The 22,667-nt window shown below is 44.8% G+C and overlaps 6 protein-coding genes across 8 annotated transcripts; 3 read left to right on the forward strand and 3 right to left on the reverse strand.

Annotated features, from left to right (window-relative positions):
• Window positions 1-257: 257 nt before the first annotated feature.
• Window positions 258-8,387, reverse strand: LOC120454444 (androgen-induced gene 1 protein). 3 transcript variants are annotated; one of them, XM_039639756.2, is made up of 4 exons: window positions 8,252-8,387; window positions 7,438-7,656; window positions 1,406-1,626; window positions 258-806 (listed from the first exon to the last, which is right to left on the reverse strand). In XM_039639756.2, exons 2-4 carry the CDS (start codon window positions 7,633-7,635, stop codon window positions 482-484), a joined length of 744 nt encoding a protein of 247 aa, XP_039495690.1. In that variant the 5' UTR covers window positions 7,636-7,656; window positions 8,252-8,387; the 3' UTR covers window positions 258-481. The 3 variants fall into 3 exon arrangements, with proteins under 3 accessions (XP_039495690.1, XP_039495698.1, XP_039495684.1); XM_039639764.2 differs by lacking the exons at window positions 7,438-7,656; window positions 8,252-8,387 and adding an exon at window positions 2,937-3,162; XM_039639750.2 differs by lacking the exons at window positions 7,438-7,656; window positions 8,252-8,387 and adding an exon at window positions 2,057-2,408.
• LOC120454437 (protein amnionless) lies at window positions 3,889-7,358 on the reverse strand. The gene has a single exon (XM_039639736.2). The coding sequence runs from the start codon at window positions 5,522-5,524 to the stop codon at window positions 4,007-4,009; it is 1,518 nt and encodes a 505-aa protein (XP_039495670.1). The 5' UTR covers window positions 5,525-7,358; the 3' UTR covers window positions 3,889-4,006.
• Window positions 8,388-9,028: 641 nt separating the features above from the next.
• On the forward strand, window positions 9,029-9,818 carry LOC120458105 (protein PET117 homolog, mitochondrial). Its single transcript, XM_039645635.2, has 2 exons — window positions 9,029-9,277; window positions 9,338-9,818. Exons 1-2 carry the CDS (start codon window positions 9,186-9,188, stop codon window positions 9,621-9,623), a joined length of 378 nt encoding a protein of 125 aa, XP_039501569.1. The 5' UTR covers window positions 9,029-9,185; the 3' UTR covers window positions 9,624-9,818.
• A 195-nt stretch (window positions 9,819-10,013) lies between these two features.
• On the reverse strand, window positions 10,014-11,368 carry LOC120458104 (splicing factor U2af 38 kDa subunit). The gene is made up of 2 exons (XM_039645633.2): window positions 11,122-11,368; window positions 10,014-11,053 (listed from the first exon to the last, which is right to left on the reverse strand). Exons 1-2 carry the CDS (start codon window positions 11,163-11,165, stop codon window positions 10,294-10,296), a joined length of 804 nt encoding a protein of 267 aa, XP_039501567.1. The 5' UTR covers window positions 11,166-11,368; the 3' UTR covers window positions 10,014-10,293.
• A 523-nt stretch (window positions 11,369-11,891) lies between these two features.
• Window positions 11,892-14,179, forward strand: LOC120457752 (stress-induced-phosphoprotein 1). Its single transcript, XM_039645254.2, has 4 exons — window positions 11,892-12,051; window positions 12,117-12,399; window positions 12,475-13,582; window positions 13,705-14,179. Exons 1-4 carry the CDS (start codon window positions 12,043-12,045, stop codon window positions 13,775-13,777), a joined length of 1,473 nt encoding a protein of 490 aa, XP_039501188.1. The 5' UTR covers window positions 11,892-12,042; the 3' UTR covers window positions 13,778-14,179.
• Window positions 14,180-14,513: 334 nt separating this feature from the next.
• LOC120451350 (phosphatidylinositol 3-kinase regulatory subunit gamma) lies at window positions 14,514-22,344 on the forward strand. The gene is made up of 3 exons (XM_039634969.2): window positions 14,514-15,025; window positions 15,735-16,620; window positions 18,996-22,344. Coding segments are annotated over exons 1-3 (1,524 nt in total). The 5' UTR covers window positions 14,514-15,024; the 3' UTR covers window positions 19,633-22,344.
• The last annotated feature ends 323 nt before the right edge of the window (window positions 22,345-22,667 follow it).

A 22,667-nucleotide genomic window follows, 5' to 3' on the forward strand; every position in this document is an offset into this window, starting at 1 on the left:
GGTACTAGAATTGAATAACAGTGGTACTCAAAGATGGCGATGAATCGGAGTGCTGATATGAGTGGTTTAATCGAGAAGGCATTTTTGCAATTTTGGTTAGTCTAATAAAAACGTTCGAAAGACGCGCGCACTCAATTGAAACTACGGCTATAATCTCAGTTACAATGTATTCGTAATAAGAATATAATGAATATCATTAGCAAACGGGTTTCCCTATTACGATTAAAGACTCACAATTCATATTACTGGAAAATATATTATAGAGTCAATGTTGCAAGCTTCGTTTATTATTTCTCTCTCACATATTTTGTACGACTTCTTGCGTCCACTCTGCAGTACAATTGTACATATAAATACTATCTTTGGCTGAGAAGATCGAACAATATGAGCAAAATTTATAACCGAGACTTGTCAATCATCACTTGTATTTTGTGGCTAATTAACGCAACTACATCGAACAGAAACGGGTCACAGCCTACTCCTAGTTGGCTTTGCGCCTGGCCAGCTTCACCTCCTTGGCCCAGACGGTGTTGTTGAGGAACTCGCCCAGCAGATAGAGAGACAGCGTGAATCCCACGACGGCCGCGAAGAACAAGATGCGCTGCGGCAGTTGCAGCACCTCAAGCACTGGGTACACCCACACGCCCGAGTAGTGCTTCACCACGTGGATCCAGACCAGGTAGGCGCCCATGAAGATGGCCAGTCCTGCAAGTCCTTGGCTGCGTTTTGGGTACGACCTGTACGAGATGAACAGCTCCAGGACGATGAACACCACAATGTTGGTGTGCAGGACGTGGTTGAGCCAGCTAAAAGAGGCAAACGAATGCATTACAAGAGTGTCTTGGGAAACAGTAGGTGAAATCAAGAATTTCCAGACTAGTTCTAATGCTACTTTAATGCTATCCACACACATACATATGTGTGTTCACAGGCAACTTAATTAAAATATCTACTCTAATGAAATTGCGTTAAGTATTCATATGACGTACACAGCTTCAAAGCTTTGTCGTAGCTAAAAATGTATGTGAATAAAAAATTAATTACTTTGAAGTAAAAGCTAGAACCTCAAAACGAGATTATGGGATCTTTAGGTCAGTTTCTTAGAAGCATTTTATGAATATGCTTTATAACTCAAATGAGAGGATAACCGTTGACCTAATCTCTTAAAATGTATGAATACTGGTTTGGATATATATATTATTTAAAGATTGGTTGCAAATAAATCGAACTTAAAAAGCTTGCATATAAAAACAATTGCAAAATGGATATGGCTTTGAATTTGATATGCCTAGAATGCTAATCTGATCAAGATACGCGAATTCAAGCGAAGAAAGTTACTTAGTTTGTTGGGCAGAATATGTCTTAGGCCAGGCCAACTTGATTCCACCCGTTTATGGGGTCTCACCTGGGGAACACGGGGTCCAGCACCTTGGGGAAGACCAGCTCCCTGTCGATAGCGTACAGTGTCCAGAAGGTCACGCCCACGTTGATGGCCACCGGGAAGGCCAATGTAGCCATCAGCCAGTCCTTGAACCTGCGCACCGCCGGCGGCTTCTTGGGTGTCAGCTCATTGGTGCCCACGAAATCGTTGACCAGCGACACTATGTAGTACAGTGCCTGAATTATCTGTAAGTGCAGAGCATTTGACGTGTGATAATGCGAATGCGGCTAGATTTGAAGGGTGGCTCAAGTGGAGTGGAAGCAATTACAGCTAGCGAAAACGCGCAGCACCAGGCATTTCCTGTAAAATGTTGGCGACATAAGAGGTAAGAAGGGAATGGTATAAGAGGTATTCTTCGTAAGCAGAAGTTTTCCATATGAGATCTTAAAAAAGCGTTCAGGAGTTCTGACTCCTGGGTATTTTATACACGGTACTAGATATGGGTAACCTTTCCTTCATCACTCAAGAAAAGCCCATCATTGCAACTAATATCCTACTCATTTTCTATGTGTATCTTATTCATCTTAATAGATGCGTGCACGACAATCAGAGTGAACTTTAAGCCGCGCCGCGTTCGTGTTTCTAATGGAAGGTGGGGATGGAGATGGAGATTACCGCATCCAGGAACGTTAGGTATTTGAATTTGCCCCCCCAGGGATGATGGATCCGCATCTCCGGCTCGCTGGTGGGGAACTCCACGTAGTTGTAGTCGTAATAGATGCCGTAGCCAAACTGCACGGCCGCCGTCAGATGGAGCAGCGTCCTCAGAGCCCCGTAGACGCCCTGGTACAGGGAGTTGCCTCGCACGGATGCCATTTTCCTGCTGCAGCTGCTCTCGATTGATTTTTCACGCCACCAGCCACCAAAACACAACAAACCGGTCTGGTCTGTCGCCCCGCAAGTACTGCTGCTCGCCAGTCGCAACCACCCCAAAAAAAGGGGCGAGCGGTGGAACAGTGTGCCCGAGCCGGAGCAGGGCCACAATACCAGGTGTGCGGATATGCACACATATCTATGGCAGGGTTGCCAGGTATGGCGGGAACTCTATGAAAGGGTATCTTTTTACACTGCGATTCTAAGCTGAACAAATTTATATTTGCGTTCCTCTTGCACACAATACGCTCAGGAAATCAATAAAGATAGGAATTGCTTTTACATTTTGAGCATTTATCTTGTAATGTGTACATGTAATGTTCTGAAAATATATCCTTCAATCAAAACTAATCAGTTTGAAGTCAATTCTTTGACGATAGCCATACATGAAATTTAAAAAATACTATTCACTCTGGTCGACCTTTTCTACCCTATAAAGCCACATATCACTCTATCATTTGGGTTGTATCAAAATACAAAGGTATCTGCACTGACTACAAGCGATTAGATTTGGGTGTATGGGTTCGAACCCGAACATCAGGCCATTACAAATCCAAAACCAGTTATGCAGCGCTTTTGTTTAACCGGTGTGGAGATTTTCCATTTGAACGCATCGGCTTACCGCACAAAGAAAAGTTAGGAACTTGAATTTCCCGGCGAAGGGCACCGTGTTGGGCATGTCGATGGTGTGGAAGATGTACACGCCATAGTTGAACTGCAGCACGGCCGTAAAATGGAGGAGCAACTGCACCGCCTTGTTGAAACCCGGCGAGGTGGAACCTTTGCTCGCTTTGCTTGCTTTCGACTTGGGCTTGGCCATGTTGAATCTCCTGGTGCCAGATATGTACTGATTGTGCTGTAGCCTCAGTCCAGTCACTGCCGGCAAGGAGTACACGATGACACACAGTAGTCACACACTAAGCACACCTCCAAGCAATCGTGAAACTCTTCACATACCACTGCATCGAGTTCGACTGATCACTGTATGTATTTTCGCTTTCGCTGTGGAACTGATAAGGTGCGCTTATCAGCCGCACTCCCAATCGCCGTAGTACAAAGTATTTCCACTTCACACTGAATTGGCAGAAGCCAAACTGAAATCCGAAAACGGTCGCTTAATCCGCATCGGAACTGGCCTCCATTCCACGTCCCACGTCCCTGTATCCGTGCATATCTACGGATTCATGTCCTAAGGCAACTGGGAAGAGGAGGGAGGAACGCGCCTTTCCACGAGTGTGCTATGAATAGATGTGGATACACATGAGCCGCATTTATGAGCCGGGGGACAAAGGCTTCTGGAAATATCTTCGCAACTAATGCAACTATCGATTCCCGGATCCATCCCCCATCACCCAGCCCCCACCCACTTCCCATCCACCAATCCACCCCCTGTGAAGGTCAAGGAACAAGGCCATCGCGACAAAAGGCAACGCTGACTGAATTACTTGGTAAAATTATCAGGTGCTCTTCGGTTTTTTGTGTCTTTGATACACGCAACTCATCGATTGTGCGTTCGTAATGGATATCCAAAAATAATCAGCTAATATCCCCCTCCAACTCGTAGGCCGAGTAAATGTAATTATAACAAATACTTTAATAAGCGGGTCAGTAATATTGAACACCTATTCTCAAAACTTTACGTCAGATTGTATAAGATGGTCTATTGGAGCTTTCGGAAAAGGTTGACTTTAATTAGATGGTCTCCTCATCGGTGTCCGCCCTGCAGGTTTCCAAGTTGATTTCCGTGAGCTCCTGCTCATCCACCACACTGCCGGCGTCCAGATCTCCAGTCTCCATTTTGGGGACAGCCAGTATTTCCTCCTGCTCCTGCGACTCCCTGGCAGCCACCTCCAAAGCTCCTGCCTGCTCGAACATGGGATTATCAAAGGCTCGTTCCCTCACCTCGCCGCTTTCCGGGTCGTAAGCCATAATGCCCAGACGATCCACACCAGAAGCACCTCCGTCACTGGAGCCACCTCCTGCGCCGCCGTTGTCAAAACGGTTGAACAGCAGATTCCGGCGCAGTCTCAAGCCCAGGTGACGCCACCTCCAGCGACGGGCGTCGTGGATCCACTGTGGGATGCGGTTGAGGTAGGGATTCTCCGGCATAAAGTGCGCCAAAATGACCACGGACACCAGACCCACCAGTGCCATGCAGAAGAGGATGAACACAATCGAGGAGAAGCTGACATTCGGATTATAGGGTCGACCCGAGACTTCCAACTTTATTCCTTTCTTGTGCCAGTTTTGTAGGTTCTGCTGCAGGAACTCCATGCTCCGTTCACTGTATTTAAGGCGATCAGTGACCACCGCCTGCAGGGAGTTTCCAAACTGCTGGGAGCCCACGAACTCCACGTGCAGGCCGATCTGATCCTTCACACTCTGCTGGCTAATGAGGTTAGTAATCTGGGTCAAAAACTCCTTTCTGCTGCCCTCGGTGCAGTGCGTCGTGGGCGTGGTTAGAATGGCGCCGCAGATGAGGCAACACGATCCCAAGGGGCGCACTGGGGACAAGCAGTGGGGCGTCTCGCACTGCTCCTGGACATTGTGGCAAACGGGTTCCAGCAAGCGCTCAAAGTCCTTGTGGCAGCCACAGAGCTCTCCTCTGTAGTACTCCACCTGGACGTACTTGGCATTGTGGAAGAGGAACTGCCCCAGATCTCTGCTGATAAGTTGTTCCAAGTACGTCTTGGAGATGGACGAACCAGCCAGAATGAGCTGTCCCAGCCGCAGATACTGCACGTTTTCCAGGTCGAAGGCCAGTGGTCCGTGCCCCTTGATGATGACCTGCTCGTCATCACAGGGAATCCTCTCCAGCTCCGGTGTAAATGTGGAAGCTTCCTTAGATTTGTCCGTCCAGGTGCCAGGATCGAACCATTTACTCGACTTCGGCGGCTTCAGAAAGGCCTTCTTCTCCTCGCTCTCACAGGCGGGCTGCTTGTCGGAACCAAAGGTAATGGTAGATTCCTCCGCCAGGAGGATCGCCCCTTCTCTGGGGAAAACCAAGCCATCAATGGCTATGTTCTCGGGCAGAGGCAACAGGGCTGGGTAGTACTCCGGAAAAACGATCACGTCCTGTGCGCATGGCAAGTGATCATCTAGCCAGGAGGAGGGATCATTGAAGTCCATTCCACCGCCATACCACTTGGTGGCCATTGCCACATGAAGCCACACAAGAGCCCAGATCAGCCACTGCCAATGCAACCACATCGTGGGAACTGAGTGAATTCCAAACTAGATCTGAAACGTTTGGAGAATTCCACTCGATGATGTCGCCTCCTAATTGGGGGCGGATAACCATCGGAATTGGAACCAACGACGACAGCGGATAAACAGGGGAATTGGGACAGCAGATGTGAGAGAAGTCAGGCAGTTGGGAACAACTTATACCCTGTAATTTAGGGATTATAAGAACAATAGTTACAATTCAATGTTTGTGGAAACATCACTGCAGTTTGTAGGGACTGGAATCTTACTAACGTACACACAACTCAAAAATTACATTGTTTATTCATGTATTTCACGGAATTCCTGTTTCATATTCTCCACAAAGATTTTGTATATATATATTTTTTTAATTTTAAACACAGCTGTAAGGCCATCAAAACCCAAAGATGGAGTGCTAAATAAATCTTGATTTAAATATACTTCACTAATAAATTCTTGCGAATCGAAGAAAAATTGGCAAAGAACGAATTTCGCTTCAGCAATTGTTTGTCAGAAAATAGTTAGTTTATTTTTATTTTGATTGCGCCGATATAAACAATTTCAGCACACCCGATTCATGAAATGAAAAGAAGACCAGAAAAAAGGTAAAAAATCGACAGCAAAAATAATTAACCGGATGGTAGTGGCACCGATACATTCTCGTGATCGTTTCAAGGGACTACATAAAAGAAAAGATCTGTAGATATAAAGCACTTTATGCTGACCAGATCAAAGTACTTGGCGTTAGTCAAGGGCAAGCAAGGTCATGCAATAACAAACTTAAATGTTCCTCGAAAGCCGCACGGAAATGGAAAGTTGTGGTGCGGAAATAAGTAAGAAAACCATTCGTTCTCAAGAATAATTGCAATTAATGCAAAAATGATCTTTATTTCTGGGTCATATCTTCAAGACAATTGTGGAGAATGAATGTCAAGTTGAGATAAATTTACTGGAATTACATACATATATCACAAGTGCACTCAATTATATATATATATCACATTTTTTAAGCACAACATTTCAAGGCAGTGTAAATTTTCTCTAAAATGACTTTAATGTCCTTACTTAATACATTTTGGTATCCTGTGCAGATATTTTGTTACCCCTTTAAACAGGAATTCAAAAAATATGTAAGATAATTACAAGTATGTAGAACTATTCCAAGAGTGTGGGCCGAAACTCAAGACATATTTATTTACCCATTCGAGAATGAAATTCGCTTTTCACAACGCCAACCACTCGGAAATATTTGCTTGTGCCTGTTGCCAAGGAGCAGTGGGAAAATGCAATAATCCATCGATTTTCTAACAATTTTAACGATATGTAAATGAGGCGTCTGAAGCACCGAACACCAAATCGAAGCCAACTGCCACGTATGGAACATTTACATTGGCGCTCATCAGATAATCTTGCATTCGTCGGATTCATACGTTTTTGGCCACTGCTCCCAGTGGGAATCGAGAATGTGGAAAACCGCGAACATCTGAGCAAATAAATACTTGAGGCGAGGAAAAGCCGAAAAGCGATTGCCCATGCGGTATGTGCAATGCCATCAGGGAAAAGTGCAGCGCTCATGAAAAACTCGTGGAAACTCGGCGAGCACAGCTCGCGTATCTGGCGGATACTCCTCCGTATTCCACTGTTGTTAACCCCGCCTGCCCGATAAAAAAGCGTGCAAGAATGAGAGGGGCAAGGGGCGATCGATGCCCAACGAGCAGACAAACAAATAAACAAACATATGGCACACATAAACGCGAACAGAAATAATTTTTCCTACGCTGATTTTTCTCGTCTCGAGCTCAACACTTGAAACAACCGATGCTGGCCGCATTTCCGACTTGTTTTTTAATTTCCCATAATTCATCATATACGTATCTTTGTGGCGCCTTCGATGGGCACCCCGCAAATGAACTCACCAGCGACCAGTAGGACAGCAGCTTGATTTTCTGGGGCAGCGACTCCGGGACCAGGCGGCGATTGGGGCTCGTCTTCAGTTTGTAGCTCCTTTGGATCTCGAAGGAGCTGTAGTAGAGCCCATAGGCGAACTGGCCAAGGGCGCACAGGTGTATGATTGTCACGAAGACACGCGACTTGTAAAGCTCAACTTTGGTCATCTTGTGGACTTTTCACAGATCCTACACGGAAAAAGTCAGAGACTCACGTTACACGGGCAGAAAAACTGAGCAAGTTCTGAGTCCTCGTGATTTGGCTCGAAAGTGGATTGGTTCTTTTAAGGTCTGAACCAATGGTAAAATATAAACTAGGTCCCCTTACTTTTCCTTGATAAATACAAATAAGATGTTTCTTAATTTGCAAAAATTAACATTTAAAATAAAGAATTTGCTTTGTTTTACTGCGTGCTTCGCGGTGGCAAAAGAAGCGCATTAAAATAGTCGTCAAGGTGTTTTGGGCACTTGAGTCAAGACACCTCGCGTTCGTCAACTGAAAGCGCGCACAAATTTAAATCAATATTTGCGTCACCGACATAAATATTTAAGCCCCCGAAACCTGGCCAGAAATTCCGCGAAGAAATCTCGAGAGTCTTGGCTGCCCTGGAAGAAGTTTCCCGTGGCTTTGGCTTGTTTATAAATCGGTTATGGTAATAACTTTATGGTTTTAATGGCCCTTAAGAACAATTGTTGATTGCTTTTCATTTGATTTCCACAATCCAATCCAACCCAATCCAATCCACACTCTCTGAACAAATCACCAGGTCTCCGGCACACGCACGCTAAGTACTATAGTTTCCTGATTTCTATTTGGCTTCGGCGGAAGTGCTCGGCTGCGATTTTCCCTTGACCGCGGGCACAACTGAGCGTATGGAAAACTGGAGTCGCACTGTTGTGTTGCCCATACGCCGTGTTGCCTCCTGCCTTTTGTACTCGTTTCCATTGTACTTGGCTGTTGCTTCTGCTTCTGTTTCTGTCTCTGCCTCGGTTTTGTGGTCTCGTTCCTTCTCCAGTCGTTCGCATCAGGTGCGTGCTGCGCATGTCCGGACCACCGAACACCGACCACGGAACCGGGACTCCGGGTCTCGGCTCCTTTTATGCGTTAATGATGGCTAATCAACTGAATGAATTTACCCCCTCCCATTGAGTAACATACATGTTGTCTAGTGAGTAACCAGGTGAGTCGGAATAATGCAGTCATAACTAAGAGATATCTTTGCGGGGAGATAAGCATCTGGTTCCATTTCCAGGGAGTACATGGCACTGCGTCAAAATAGAAGATACAAATATAAACCTAAAAATAAGCAATTGATAAGGCCAGAAGTTTCGTAGTATATAGATGCCAGATTCAGGAATGAGTGTTTATTGCATCACCTTTAAATTATATTTTAGTCTATATCTTTTAAAAATAAGGTTTTCAATACCCAGAGATTTTCCACCTACAATTTACTTTTGCCGTGCAAAAGTGCTGTGCTAATATGAAGTAACTAATTTGAACTAATTTGATTTTCCCGCACTTTAACTTTGGATGGGGAATACCTTGTTTCCGTAAACTGGCCACTCTCCCTAGCCAGCTGTGTGGTGCTGGTGTTTTCCTTTCAAATTTAAAGTCATGTCGTAACTCGAACCGACTCAGAAACAACACAACCCGACAGCCAAATTCCCAGTGCAGGCATTATCCGCGGAAAACTCCAGCTGCAGACCGCTACTCAGTCATGTCCACCGCCTCGCGAGTGACTTTGGGCCTGGCGGTCTCCGTTTCCACTGCGATCATAGGTTATGTGCACTATAAACAATCGGCGGACCGGTAAGTAAACCAAATACTCCGGAATGAATGTACATATATCCTCCGTTCCCCGACTTCCAGCCTGCGACTCCACGACGGTGTCCTGCGGGATGTTGAGCAGCAGCAGCGGAGGAAGCACGAGAACACCTACGCGCTGCAGCAGCAAATAGACATGACCAAGCAACTGAAGGCCACACAGGCGTCCAGCAACTCCTCCGACACGCACGATCCTCCATCGACGAATCCCGCACGGAGTAATCTTCAAGCGGAGAAGCCAGCGGTGCAACATGAAGGAGAGGCATTCGGCGGTGTTTCCCACAGTGGAACGACTAATCGAGATGGAAGCCCGCCAACTGACATAGCCTAATCACTGAAAGATATTACAATGCCTTTAAAATGCACCTACTATTAAATACTAAGAAACTCGGGTAAAAAAAGGGACTTCGTTGTTAAAGATTTAAATAGTAGCACTCGATGTAAGATTAGTATTTAAAGCGCTATTTACGTTGTTGATCGTTTCCGGTGGGTAATATAATTAAAGTAATTTTGTAAGACAAATTAAGATTCAATCCTTCAAAGCTGTAGCTGTCTATGATTTTGCGAAATAAGAGTGCAGGTCTCAGAAGGTGGTAACTTCTGGATGATATCCATGTCTATGAAGATTATTTTATTTTTCGTACCTTGACTTTTTGACAATTAGACCCAATTTTTCGGAACTTATGTCGATGCTCTAGCTCCCACGTTCACACAGAGAACATGTAGTATTACTCAATTTTATTATTACGAATGTATGTATAGTAAATTACAATTCTAATGGGCGCTCGGTAAAGTATTTCGCGGGGGGTTTGTACATAGGTGGTGGTGGAACTCCCCATCATTATTTTCCTTCCTCCTCCTCATCTCATCTCATCTACTTCAAAGTGATATAAAAATGTGGAAAACCAACGCAGAGAATAAAATACACGATGCTTTGCGTTACTGCTTGTCCGTTGCTTTCTCTCTCAATTGCCACCGTACTGAAAAAATGTCCAGAATATTTAATACCGTCCACCTCCACCGCCGCCGCCTCCTCCTCCACCGCCGCCACCTTTGCGGCGATCGCGATCGTTGCCGCGATCATTGCCACGCATGTTGTCCCGCTCGTTGTTCAAGTAGTTTCCTCCGCCGACACCGTCGCCTCTGCCGCCTCCTCTTCGACCCGGGGACCGCGACCTGCTGCGGGAGCCGCGACGGCGTCCAGGCGACCGGGAACGGGATCGGGCACGACGGCGGCGGGAGTAGAGGTACCTTCGCAGCTCACGCGAGATAGGCTTTAAGTGCATGAAGTTGCAGAAGCCGGAGCGAGTACACTCGCCCATCTCGTACTGCCGACAGCAGGCCTCGCGAAAATCGGTGACCGGCGATAGTTCCGAGTACACCGGTCGACCACCGAACCACCGGTTGTTCAAATCATTTGCCGCCTTTTCCGCATCAGCCTCGTTGCGGAATTTAATGTAGACGTTGCCAACCAGATGGTCGCCCAGGTTGTCGCACACGTTCATCTCCTCGATTTCCCCGTACTTGTCCTCGCACTCTACGAACACGTCCTCGAAAAAGTTGTCGTAGTGCTCTTGCATCTCCTCGTCGGAGACGTTGGCCACCAGATGGGAGCCATCCGCGGATTTGGCCGAGTTTTGCGGGTTCACGTACAGATTCTGGAGCAGCACCGTCTGCGAGAAAGTGGGTTTGTTGTGGATACGCGAGCAACGGTCGCCGTGGCGGCAGGCGCCGATCTTGAAGTAGAACGAGCAGTTCACCCTGCGAAATACAACACCAATTAGTTATTAACCCCGGGAACGTCAAAGTAAATGTGCCATGCGACTCACTTGTCCTTTTCCGTGCCAAAAATGGATGCCAAGTACTCGGCCATGTTGGCGGCTTTTCTGTGGAGTTGCTGTGGCCAAAATGTGAAATTTCGCTACCCGCTTGCCTCTGCGACGCGGTCAAACTGCAATTACGTTAGCCGCCTTTTTACTTTGTGCTAATTTTCAATTATTTTCGGAAGCCGCACGAAAAAAGCAGCGTCTGGTCGTATTTAGCACGGCGTTGCCAGCCTCGAGTCCAGAGTTGCAACAAAAATCGATGACTAGTTGATGTTATCGATGTTAGATGTTTCTTTTGTCAGCACCGAGTTTTGTTACCTCTGTTCTTAATTTAAATGTTTTTAAAAATTTAAAAAAAAAATAGATTTTTGATTTAGGGGGATTCCATCTTTCGAATACGATTTTACTTAAATATTAGATAACAATAAAATTAACCATTATTCAAGAGAATATATTATAATTTTTTCCCAATTTATAAATGGCTAGAATACAATACATTTTGAGGAGATTCCATCTTTCAAAAAGATTCTATTGAAATATAATATAACAATAACATTAAGCACATGGTCCTTTTAACAATAAGCAACTAAATTCTCAAAAGAACAAGGTGTTTTTTTTATTTGACCAAACACATTTTTAAATAGTGAAAAGAATTTAGAAAATTATTTATGTAAACAACCAAACCTGAAGAACTGATGGTTCGGTTCTCCGCTTGCGAAATAGCTGAGTTGTAAACCATAGTCTGCTAAGAGATTTAATTCAATCGCAGTTGCACTGACAACCCTATCGATTGCTTCTAGAAAAGTCGGCATTTTTCGCATTTTCACCTTGCTCGGCACATTTCGCAGCGTGTTTCATTAAATAATTGAACAATAATACAGGAAAAATTGTAATTGGACAGCGTCATCCTCTCCCTTATCAGAAATGGACAAGGTAAGCGGGCAAGACAAAGAAAAGGCGTCGGCAATTGCAATCCAAAACCCTTGCGGTTTTCCCAGGTGAACGAACTCAAGGAAAAGGGCAACCAGGCGCTCAGTGCCGAGAAGTTCGACGAGGCGGTGGCGGCGTACACAGAGGCCATCGCGCTGGACGGCCAGAACCATGTGCTCTACAGCAACCGTTCGGCGGCATTCGCCAAGGCCGGAAAGTTCCAGGAGGCGCTGGAAGACGCGGAGAAGACCATTCAGCTAAATCCCACCTGGCCGAAGGGTTACTCACGCAAAGGAGCTGCCGCTGCGGGTCTAAGTGACTTCATGAAGGCCTTTGAAGCGTACAACGAGGGTAAGTTGAAACACAGCTCGGTTATATGCCATGAATCACCCGACCTAACCTCACTAACCGCGGTTACCGGCGCAGGTCTCAAGTACGATCCCACGAACGCTGTGCTCCTGCAGGGTCGCATGGAAATTACCGCCTCGGCTCTAAACTTTATGCAATCGCAAGGTGATATACCCATGGACGTAGATCCCCAGCAGGCGCGCACCCGCAGGGCTCCATCGCCACCTCCGGCGAAACCGGCTGAGCCCCCAAAGCCCGCTGAACCTCGGGTAGAAGACATGTCTGAGGAGCAGAAGAATAAGTACTTTGCGAAAAAGGAGAAGGAACTGGGCAACGCCGCCTACAAGAAGAAGGAGTTCGAAACGGCTCTAAAGCACTACAACGCTGCCATTGAACACGATCCCACGGATATTACGTTCTACAACAACATAGCTGCTGTTCACTTTGAGCGCAAGGAGTACGAGGAGTGCATTAAGCAGTGCGAGAAGGGCATTGAGGTGGGGCGCGAAAGCCGCGCCGACTTCAAGCTGATAGCCAAGTCATTTGCCCGCATCGGAAACACCTATCGTAAGCTAGAGAACTACAAACAGGCGAAGGTTTACTATGAGAAGGCCATGTCCGAGCATCGCACCCCTGAGATCAAGACCTCGCTGAGCGAGGTGGAGGCCAAAATCAAGGAGGAGGAGCGAATGGCCTACATCAATCCGGAGAAGGCCGAGGAAGAAAAGGAGCAGGGCAACCTCTTCTTCAAGAAGGGGGACTACAGCACCGCTGTAAAGCACTACACCGAGGCCATCAAGCGCAATCCGGATGATCCCAAGCTGTACAGTAACCGCGCCGCCTGCTACACCAAGCTGGCTGCTTTTGATCTGGGCCTCAAGGACTGCGACACTTGCATCAAGCTAGACGAAAAGTTCATAAAGGGCTACATCCGCAAGGGCAAAATCCTGCAGGGCATGCAGCAACAATCCAAGGCGCAGGCCGCTTACCAAAAGGCCTTGGAACTGGACCCCAACAACGCAGAGGCCGTCGAAGGCTACCGTCAGTGCTCGATGAACTTCCAGCGCAATCCGCAGGAGGTCCTCAAGAACGCCATGTCCGACCCGGAGATTCAACAGATTTTAAAGGACCCGGCTATGCGTATGATCCTCGAGCAGATGCAAAACGATCCCAATGCGGTCAAAGAGTAAGTACATTTTTGTCAATATTGGTGGATTTCAAGAAACCCGCAACTTGACACGCATTTTTTGGGTTTTATGCGTGAAGGGATCCTGATCAAATTATTAATTAACAACCTTTATATTTCAGACACTTGCAGAATCCAGCCATCGCCGATAAGATAATGAAACTGCTGGAGTCGGGCATCATTCAGATACACTAGGCACTCCAGATCCACAAACTTCCTCATACATTCACTAACTCACACACAAACCCCATTGATAAACATTCAGGAGACAACCATTACGCATTAAACAAAATGTATGGCACCTCTAAGCTGGTTAACCAATATATCGTTTTTGATGAAACGGGCCACAATTAACGCTAAACGTAATTACCTAAGAGATCGCATTGCCTATTAGCAGAACGACGATAACTACCACTAAAAGAAATTTAAACTAAATGGAGGAAACAAAATCATTGATAAACGTCTGCCTAATTGATTTACGCAGATGGGTGGAGTAGGCTCCAAACGTCATGGTCCTTATTTTCTTACTACAATAAATATGCTGTAGCTTAGCTCTAAAATAAGTTTCTGTACAATAAATGAGTCACGGAATGGTAAGCTATGATTTTGAATTTGCCGCCTAAGTGCTAAAAGCTGGATGCCTTACGCATCGACCGTCGTTTTCTAAAGTTTTTTCCAGGGCTGCCGATTTGTTTAGAATATTAAATTGACTTAAAATTATAACTTTACTTATTAAAAACAAAACAACGATTTGCAGCAAATCATCTTTTTGATAGGGAATTTAAAAGTTATTCCAATATTACAAAACGGAAAACTTCTTGGAATTTTACTCTTCGGCAGCCCTGTTCCCTGCGTTTACGTTATTAGTTCCAACAGTTACGTAGTTCCGACTTGGTCAACACAGGAAACCGCCAGTGTTAGGAAGGCCCTGCAGCTTACTCGCAGCAAGTGGCATGGCAACAACAGCGCTGTCCAACACCGCACGATTTCTACCCGAATATAATAGTGTGCTGATATATTGTGATTAAACCCCAATTTTTGTCGTCCCAGAGCGCCGTACTGAAATGTTTTGATCCAGCTACAGTTAAAAAATAGTGCACACCAATTAGAAGAACCAATGAGTGCATAAAAATCACGCAAATAAGAATCAAAAGCCAACCATTTTTTTTAAACAGTGTGTCGTAGTGTCCGTCGTGTGCGTTGGTGTTGGTGCGTGTGTGCGTGCGGCTGCTAGTGTGAGTGTTCCGTCGAATCGCGAAATCGAGAATATAGAAAGATGTGCTCCATTCGCTGCTGGTGAGCTATAGCTATAGCTATATCGCGAACGGGGAGCGAGTAGTCCGCAGCCCGGAATCCAGATCCATATCCATTGATTCTTTCGCCGCTGCAGCATCCGCAGCGCAAGAATTCCGACCCATTGAAAACCCCACAAGACCAACAAAAGTAAGTATTTGCGTTTCGGGGGCGCTTGGCAACAGGCCCGAGTGCGTTGGAGCGAGAGGGCGCTTGCGGGGTGTCTGGGGGCGGGAGCGAGAGGGCTAGATAGAGACCGGGACGCCAGCGATTACATGCCTCGTTTTTACACAGTGTAGCTGTTGTTGTAGTTGTTGGTGTTGCTGCTCTGGTGGGGCGCAATATGTGGCCAATATTTATTAATGGATTGGGAAGCAATCGGGCCCTCAAGTAAAGAAATAAAGGCTCATTGCCAAGTCTTCGATTTCACTAGAGATTCTCCCTTCGCAGCTGTTTATGTTCCGAATTAGAGTTGTTTAATACTATGTCGTTTTAATACAATGTCGTTTTAGGATTCGAACAGTCAGATGAGATCACTTTATGTAGATACTATTAACGCTGTAATTTATTAGCTTGAGAAACTGCCAGTTATTCAGTTGTTTTCATATTTTAATCGATAATAACGTAGGATGTCTTACTAAGCAAATTTATTTCAGTAAGTGCGATTATTAATAGTTTCAATAGGCTGAGTTTTAAAGTGAATCCAATGTTTTTTGTGTATTTCCTTAAAATCGACTATTGATAAAAATGTACATAAAAGTAATAAAATAACATACATACAAAGTGGGGAAATTGTTCACGGAACTTTTACCAATCCTATAAATTAATTTTAAAAAATTGTTAATTCTTTTTTTTTCAGTGCAACCATCACCGCTCCACTACTCGACGATGCGGCCACAGGCGCCCGGATCGCTGGTCGATCCCAACGAGGAGGAGCTGCGCATGGCCCCGTGGTACTGGGGCCGGATATCGCGGGAGGTGGCCAAGAGCATCCTGCACGGAAAGCCGGACGGCAGCTTCCTGGTGCGGGACGCGCTCTCGATGAAGGGCGAGTACACCCTGACCTTGATGAAGGACGGAAGCGAGAAGCTGATTAAGATATGCCACATGGATCGCAAGTACGGGTTCATCGAGAAGGACCTCTTCAACTCGGTGGTGGAGATGATCAACTACTACAAGGAGAACTCGCTAAGCATGTACAACAAGACGCTGGACATCACGCTGAGTAATCCCATTGTGCGCGCCCGCGAGGATGAGGAGTCGCAGCCGCACGGGGATCTCTGTCTGCTGAGCAACGAATTCATCCGGACCTGCCAGTTGCTCCAGAACCTCGAGCAAAATCTCGAGCAGAAGCGGAACTCCTTCAATGCGATTCGGGAGGAGCTGCAGGAGAAGAAGCTGCACCAGAGCGTATTCGGGAACACAGAGAAGATATTCCGCAATCAAATCAAGCTCAATGAGTCCTTCATGAAGGCGCCAGCGGATGGCCCCACCCCGGACGCTGGAGCAGCCGGGGATGGAGCTAACGCAGCCGCATCCGCTGCGGCCAATGCCAACGCCCGCCGGAGTCTGCAGGACAATAAGCAGACGCTGCTCAACCTGCTTGATGCTCTCCAGGCCAAGGGGCAGGTCCTCAACCAGTACATGGAGAACAAGAAGAAGGAGGAGCTGCTGCTCGAGCGACAGATCAACGCCTTGAAACCGGAACTGCAGATACTGCAGTTGCGCAAGGACAAGTACATTGAGTAAGTCCCCATTTCAAGTCTCTCCCACTATTCTTAAGCAGCAAACGTAGTGCCTTTGAATAATGCAATCTGCTTATATATTTATGGGTTTTTCACTAGCCAGCTGTTTGATTGCAGTTTCAGTTGGAGTTTTCAGACCGAAAGAGGCGCAATTCAAATGCCGCTCAGCGCTTCTCGCTTACTTTACACGCGGCTTAGTCGGCCGATCACTCATTTTGGCCGGGAGTCGGCAGCTTGTCTGACCGATGCGATACCGATAATAATGGCATAACACTGTTAACGTTAACTGTGGCGGTGGTCACTTCCGCCCCCGCTCCGCTCCGCTCATCCCCTGAATTTTTCACGCCAGCGAAGCGTCTACGTGCCTTGCCGGCTGTCTTACCTGTTCATTCCCTGGCCTGCGAATTTCTTGGCGAACAGACGGTGGTCTTTTGGGAAAACCATTTCAGCTATTTGCTACTGCAAAATGAAAAGTAGTTCTCGAACTTAATAGTAGCTACATACGCAGCCAGGGCGAAAACAATAACCCCCCGCGAACTGGAAAGTTAGGATACCTCTTATTAGCCCATATTCTAATAAAAAGGCAACTGTTGGATTTTGTTATCCAAGTCAAAGTCTTTATCGTGTCAATTTGTATTTGTATGCGCAGCAGTTTATATATTTTTTTCCTTATCAAGGTCCATTTGTGTGGCGGTAGTTTTCGAGTTCCAGCCAAAACGTTGCAGAATTTCTTTCAAATATTTCGAAAACCCTTATCGGAACTTCGTGGGTATGCCAATGGTTTTTCTGGATGTTAATGTATCAAGGCCACAAAAAGGCTGAATTCAGGAAAGGAACACAGGAAGGAACACGAAGGAAGTTTATATACAAGATAGTTAAATCTGTTGTTGAATCTCTTAAATCGACAATAAGCAATAATGGCCCCCAAAATCTTTCTGCGTAGCAAAACCAAACTAAAGCCTTGCATTTGAGTCCAGCTAACCAGTTGGCATGGGGGATGCTCCCCTTAAATGTTTTCGTGATTTTGGAAACTTGTTCGTTTGTCTTGACCCATCTTCGCACTTCCCACAATCTTCGTTTGTTCGCTTGTAGGGCGAAAAACGAGTGGCAAGAGGTGGCTTTCGCCTAGCAACAGGCCTTTTGCTTGGTGGGGTACGTCATCGCTGGATGAGCTCGCTGGGTTTCTATGAGTATCACCTAGAGTGTTTCGGCGCGAGGGACAGCTTGGGGAAGTGGGAAGCGGCAAGTGGGCGGAGGCAAGGAGGCAGGGAGGCCTCTAGATAAGGTTAGCGCCTCGCTAAAGATAGCAACGCTTATCAGACTTTTTTTTTACTTCTTTCGAGCTTTCAAGAAGGGAATTCTATATACTTAATTGCGCCTGTATTTAATTCAGGGCTGCTTTTTGCAATCGCTGGCTGGGCTCAAGGTTCTCAGCTCTTGGGTCTCTAAATTTGCAGAGATTAGGCGACCGCCGTCATAAGATAAAACACCCCGAGAGTCTCCCTCTGCCTCCCCTGGGTCTCTTGACCCAGTCCAGATTAGATAAGGCTCTTTCGGCGGGTGTATTAAGTTTTTGTGCGTTGTCCTATCTCGTTCCATCGCAGCAACGATCCATGATATCACTCCGCCTTGAGCTTATCGCGCCCCAGGAACTTAGTCACTTGGATAGCCAAGCCACAAAGAGCCCCCCTGATTGCCCGATCGCCCGATTGTCTGATTGGCTTGCCAATCGGCCGATCTTGATGCGGAAACCCGCGGGTCTAGGCTTTCGTAGACCGAGCGGCGGCCCAGACACGCAGTCGCATTTGGTTATCAAGAGTTTCGCCGTCCGTTGAAATTGCATCGATATCGGAGCGAATCGAATTGAACGACTAGTCATCGCCTTCGTTCTAAATCGAAGTCAGTTCTTAGCAAAAGTTCAGGATCTCAGCACCTACAGTTCCCTACATAGATTCCCTTTTATAATTTTGATTACTTCGAAGATAAGATTGAAGGCCGTCGTCATCGATTGTGAAATAAATGCAGATTAGCCACGCCTATAAAGTCACGTACACAACGCCTCCAAAAGCATTTTGTTGAGTTTTCTATAATTGTGAAACTTTGTTATTCACTTGCAAACGAACTATTTAGGTCTAAAAACATTCAATATCTCGGAATATATTATTACATATCCAACAGGTGTTGAGTTTGAACTGCTTGACTCACAAAACAATGCCACTTTCTGGACTAGTTAGGCATTCTGACTTTAAATAGCCCCCAAATGGGTTCAACTTACCGTGTATTGGACGATTTTCTTTTGTAATGCCAAACATTTGGAAATATCTATATATTTGAGCGCTTCTAATTCCGAACCATTCCTTTCTTTCAACCTGCAGGCGCCTAACGTGCTTCAACCTCAAGGACGAGGATCTGAAGATGATATTGCAGATGGGCTTCGAGAAGTGGCAGCAACGTTATGACACAGTCTCCAACCAGCCCCACAGCAACGAGGCCCTCTGGCTGCTGAAGGATGCCAAGCGGAGGGATGCGGAGGAGCTGCTGAAGGGTGCGCCATCGGGCACCTTCCTCATTCGAGCGAGGGATGCGGGTCACTATGCTCTGTCGATTGCCTGCAAGAACATCGTGCAGCACTGCATAGTTTACGAGACGAATACCGGCTTCGGATTCGCTGCCCCTTACAACATATATGCCACGCTGAAGAGTCTGGTGGAGCACTATGCCAACAACTCGCTGGAGGAGCACAACGACACGCTGACCACGACACTGCGCTGGCCCGTCTTGTACTGGAAGAAAAACCCGCAGCAAGTGCAGATGATCCAACTGCAGGAGGAGATGGATCTGGAGTACGAGCAGGCCGCCACACTGAGGCCGCCGCCAATGGTGGGCAGCAGTGCGCCAATTCCCACGAGTCGGTCCCGTGAACATGACCAGGTTGATGGAGGAGCTGGCAGCCTCGAGGCGGAGGCGGCGCCGAGCTCCATTTCGCCCTCCAACTTCAGCACATCGCAGTAGGAGCCGCGAATCAAATCGCCCGCTGAACGAGCCCTCAACCTCAGGCTAGCTATATATCTCTCTAATTCTAGCTTGCTCTAAAGCCCTAACTCTCTCTATCTCTAGATATAAACGCGGTTGCGGCCCAAATAATAGCACTGCCTAATAGCACTCTGTCGCAAGGCTAGAACTTGATATGCCAGTATCATTCGATTATTAGTATGACTCAAAAGTTTAACATTTTCTATAGAGTGGTTTTCGATTACCCCAGCATGTATTCAGATTAGTAATTTAGTCCTTACTGCCAATATAATATTTTTATCTGAAAAAGGGCTCCTTGTCACAACGCTATTTCCACACTGGCTGTTCAAGCGACTCAAGTTTCGATATCGAGAATTAAGAATTGAGAATGAGAGCCGAAGTAACACGCGTTACTAAGTGTTACAATGGCAATGCTATTATTTCGGCCATCGCCGATTGTGTACATCAGCATATATAGGCTATATATATCTGTGCATGATTATTTTTTGTGTGTGATGGATGGCGCTGGCAGTTTAACTGTCCTCCGCCTTCCCCTCCAGAATTAGACGGCTCGAGAAACAAAAAGAAAAACGAAAACGAAAGCAAAAACAAAAACAGAAAGAGAAAAACGAAGGGGTAAACGTTTTTGGTGATCATGTTTAAAAGCTTGCTAGAAGCTCAGTGTAGAAGAACGAAATTTTCTAATTGGAAAAGTAATCTTATTAACATACGAGTAAGATTAATTTTATATAAACATACTGTTTGAAATACTGCATTTCGCGTGATAATTGATAAGTCGAGCTATCTGTTGTTGTACCAACGCCCTATCCCGTATCCATTATAAATATTGTTATTACGCTGCGCGTTCTCTGAAGGGGCGGGGTAGGATCGTGAAGAAATTTTCTGCATTTCTTCAGCACATTTTGTCGTGTTCATGTAAATATTCTAAAATCGATGGATCGAAACAAAGAAGCACACGCTTGCAAAACGTTTGCGAAATCGGGTTAAGGTTTTGATAGCCTAGCCACAACAGCTTTGGGGCCCCACCCCTTGCTCTAATATTTGTTGTTATATTATAACTGATTTAAAGTAGTTTTAGGTAAGATCTACGTACGTTTACTCGATGTGATCAGTTGATTGTTGCTAACGTTAACGTTAATTTTCCTTCAATTTTTTGTCATTTTTTTTTGTTCAAAAGCAAAGCCTTAATTTTTATAGATACGAAAATACAAACACACACAACACATATACACTCAGTTGAACAAAGAAAAATAAATGTACAAACGAAAAAATGAATTCAAGAACTTTACACACAGATACAAAGAAAACAAAAAAAAACAAAGCAAAAAACAGCAACAAGCAAAAACAAAGTGCAATCGAAAATGTAATAATTAAATTTTTAACATTTGTTAATTTATACAAGGAAAGAAAAAGGAAAAAAAAACAAAAAGTTGCTCATACATAACAATACGTTGCAATAGGGAAAAGCGCTGATTATTTTTTATTTTACACATCTGATATTAAGCATATAACTATACGAAACTAATGCTTACTAAACCTATTCGGCGTTTTGCAGAAATACTCTTTCCTAACGAAATTATTATTCATCAGCTTTGATTAAATTGTTGTCTTTGAAATTGATATCTAATGACTTGCCAGCTGAAACTAATTCCTTTGCATTGTTTTTGAGTAAATATTTATGAAACGTTTGAACGCCGTTTGGGAAAGAGTATTTGTTTCCTTGTTCTCCTGTGCCACCATTATATGATTATATATCACCAAAATCTCCGAGAGCGTGTTGAAAAAATGTTGACCTTTCTGTTTGCATTCTCCCCTATTGAATTTGAGCGATCCACTTACTAAAACACACACACAAAACTGTCGCGTCTTTAAGATATTCTTACGTATAATAATTCGATGTATTCTTAATACTTTATGCTGTATACTTTACCTTTAATTCCTAATTTAACTTATTTAACTTGTAATTTGTGTGTTTCATTTTGCTTAAATTCTATGAGATTTTGGCGGATCTCGTACGTTGTAGTATTTATAAGTTTTAAAATTAGTTTGTAAAATGCGTTTCAAACAAAACAAAAAGCGAAAACAATACAAAACAAATAAGAACTCAACTCAAAAACCAAAACAAAAAACAAGTAGCAGTGGAAGATTGAGTGTCTTCTAAACATGATTGATTGATTTCAATAATGATTGCTAACTGATAGATAGACGATGACTTTTTGCCATACCTAAATGTTAAATGGAAATATTTGTGAATTTTTCTATCTTTCTTCTCGTCTGCATTTTTGGCGCAGGCCAGAACAAGAAGAATTAAAAATGATAACAGTGAACGGCGACGAAACTGAATGTAAAACGAATTGCAAATTTGTTGTATTTTTTTATATGAATATATATACATATAGATATATATAGGTATTTAACCATACATACCTATTAAGTATGTATGCTCTAGAATGCTATATGTTGTAGATCGTAAGCTATATGTTGTAGATTCTTAAGCGCTAACAGCAACCACAACGGAAACAACAACAACAACCATTTTTTGTAGTAGTTTTAAAGAGACGGAAGTGCGGAGATTATACAACATTATATGTATTTGTGTCTAAAAAGAATGTTCGTAAATAACAAATCGAGAAAAAAAAAAAACAAAATAAACCGAAATAAAACCAAATCTCCCAGAACTTCGCAATCACATATCCCAGCTCCCAGAATATCGAACGATTCTTAAGTCGCAATGAAACCTCACCTCAGGTTTCCTGATTACTTCGTTTCGGTTTCTGCTTTCAATGAACTCTCATCGACCATAATCCGCTGAGCTGGGCGAAAAGCTATCGCAGAAAAAAACAGATATCACGAGTGCGCCGATTTTGCTGTAGGAGCCATGCATTTCATAAGTGACTGGTTTTCAATTCTGGAGGAGTAGTCATGGGGTGACCTAAATGACGGTTTGTATATAGTGCCTGTGCTATAAATGGATTCATTTCTGATTAAGTTTAGTAGCTACTTGTATATTATTA

Source organism: Drosophila santomea, chromosome 2L, assembly GCF_016746245.2.
Source record: "Drosophila santomea strain STO CAGO 1482 chromosome 2L, Prin_Dsan_1.1, whole genome shotgun sequence".
NCBI lineage: Eukaryota > Metazoa > Arthropoda > Insecta > Diptera > Drosophilidae > Drosophila > Drosophila santomea.

Excerpts from the sequence above, each read along its gene's own strand:
- LOC120454444 (XM_039639750.2), bottom strand. The coding sequence starts at position 2,257 with ATGGCATCCGTGCGAGGCAACTCCCTGTACCAGGGCGTCTACGGGGCT. Across the intron at positions 1,627-2,056 it reads ACCTAACGTTCCTGGATGCG|ATAATTCAGGCACTGTACTA; the intron begins GTAATCTCCATC and ends CTGCACTTACAG. Across the intron at positions 807-1,405 it reads CTGGACCCCGTGTTCCCCAG|CTGGCTCAACCACGTCCTGC; the intron begins GTGAGACCCCAT and ends TGCCTCTTTTAG.
- LOC120457752 (XM_039645254.2), top strand. Across the intron at positions 12,400-12,474 it reads CTTTGAAGCGTACAACGAGG|GTCTCAAGTACGATCCCACG; the intron begins GTAAGTTGAAAC and ends TTACCGGCGCAG. Across the intron at positions 13,583-13,704 it reads GATCCCAATGCGGTCAAAGA|ACACTTGCAGAATCCAGCCA; the intron begins GTAAGTACATTT and ends TTTATATTTCAG.
- LOC120451350 (XM_039634969.2), top strand. Across the intron at positions 16,621-18,995 it reads CGCAAGGACAAGTACATTGA|GCGCCTAACGTGCTTCAACC; the intron begins GTAAGTCCCCAT and ends TTCAACCTGCAG.
- LOC120458104 (XM_039645633.2), bottom strand. The coding sequence starts at position 11,165 with ATGGCCGAGTACTTGGCATCCATTTTTGGCACGGAAAAGGACAA. Across the intron at positions 11,054-11,121 it reads TTTGGCACGGAAAAGGACAA|GGTGAACTGCTCGTTCTACT; the intron begins GTGAGTCGCATG and ends TGTATTTCGCAG.
- LOC120458105 (XM_039645635.2), top strand. The coding sequence starts at position 9,186 with ATGTCCACCGCCTCGCGAGTGACTTTGGGCCTGGCGGTCTCCGTTTCC. Across the intron at positions 9,278-9,337 it reads TATAAACAATCGGCGGACCG|CCTGCGACTCCACGACGGTG; the intron begins GTAAGTAAACCA and ends CCCGACTTCCAG.
- LOC120454437 (XM_039639736.2), bottom strand. The coding sequence starts at position 5,524 with ATGTGGTTGCATTGGCAGTGGCTGATCTGGGCTCTTGTGTGGCTTCAT.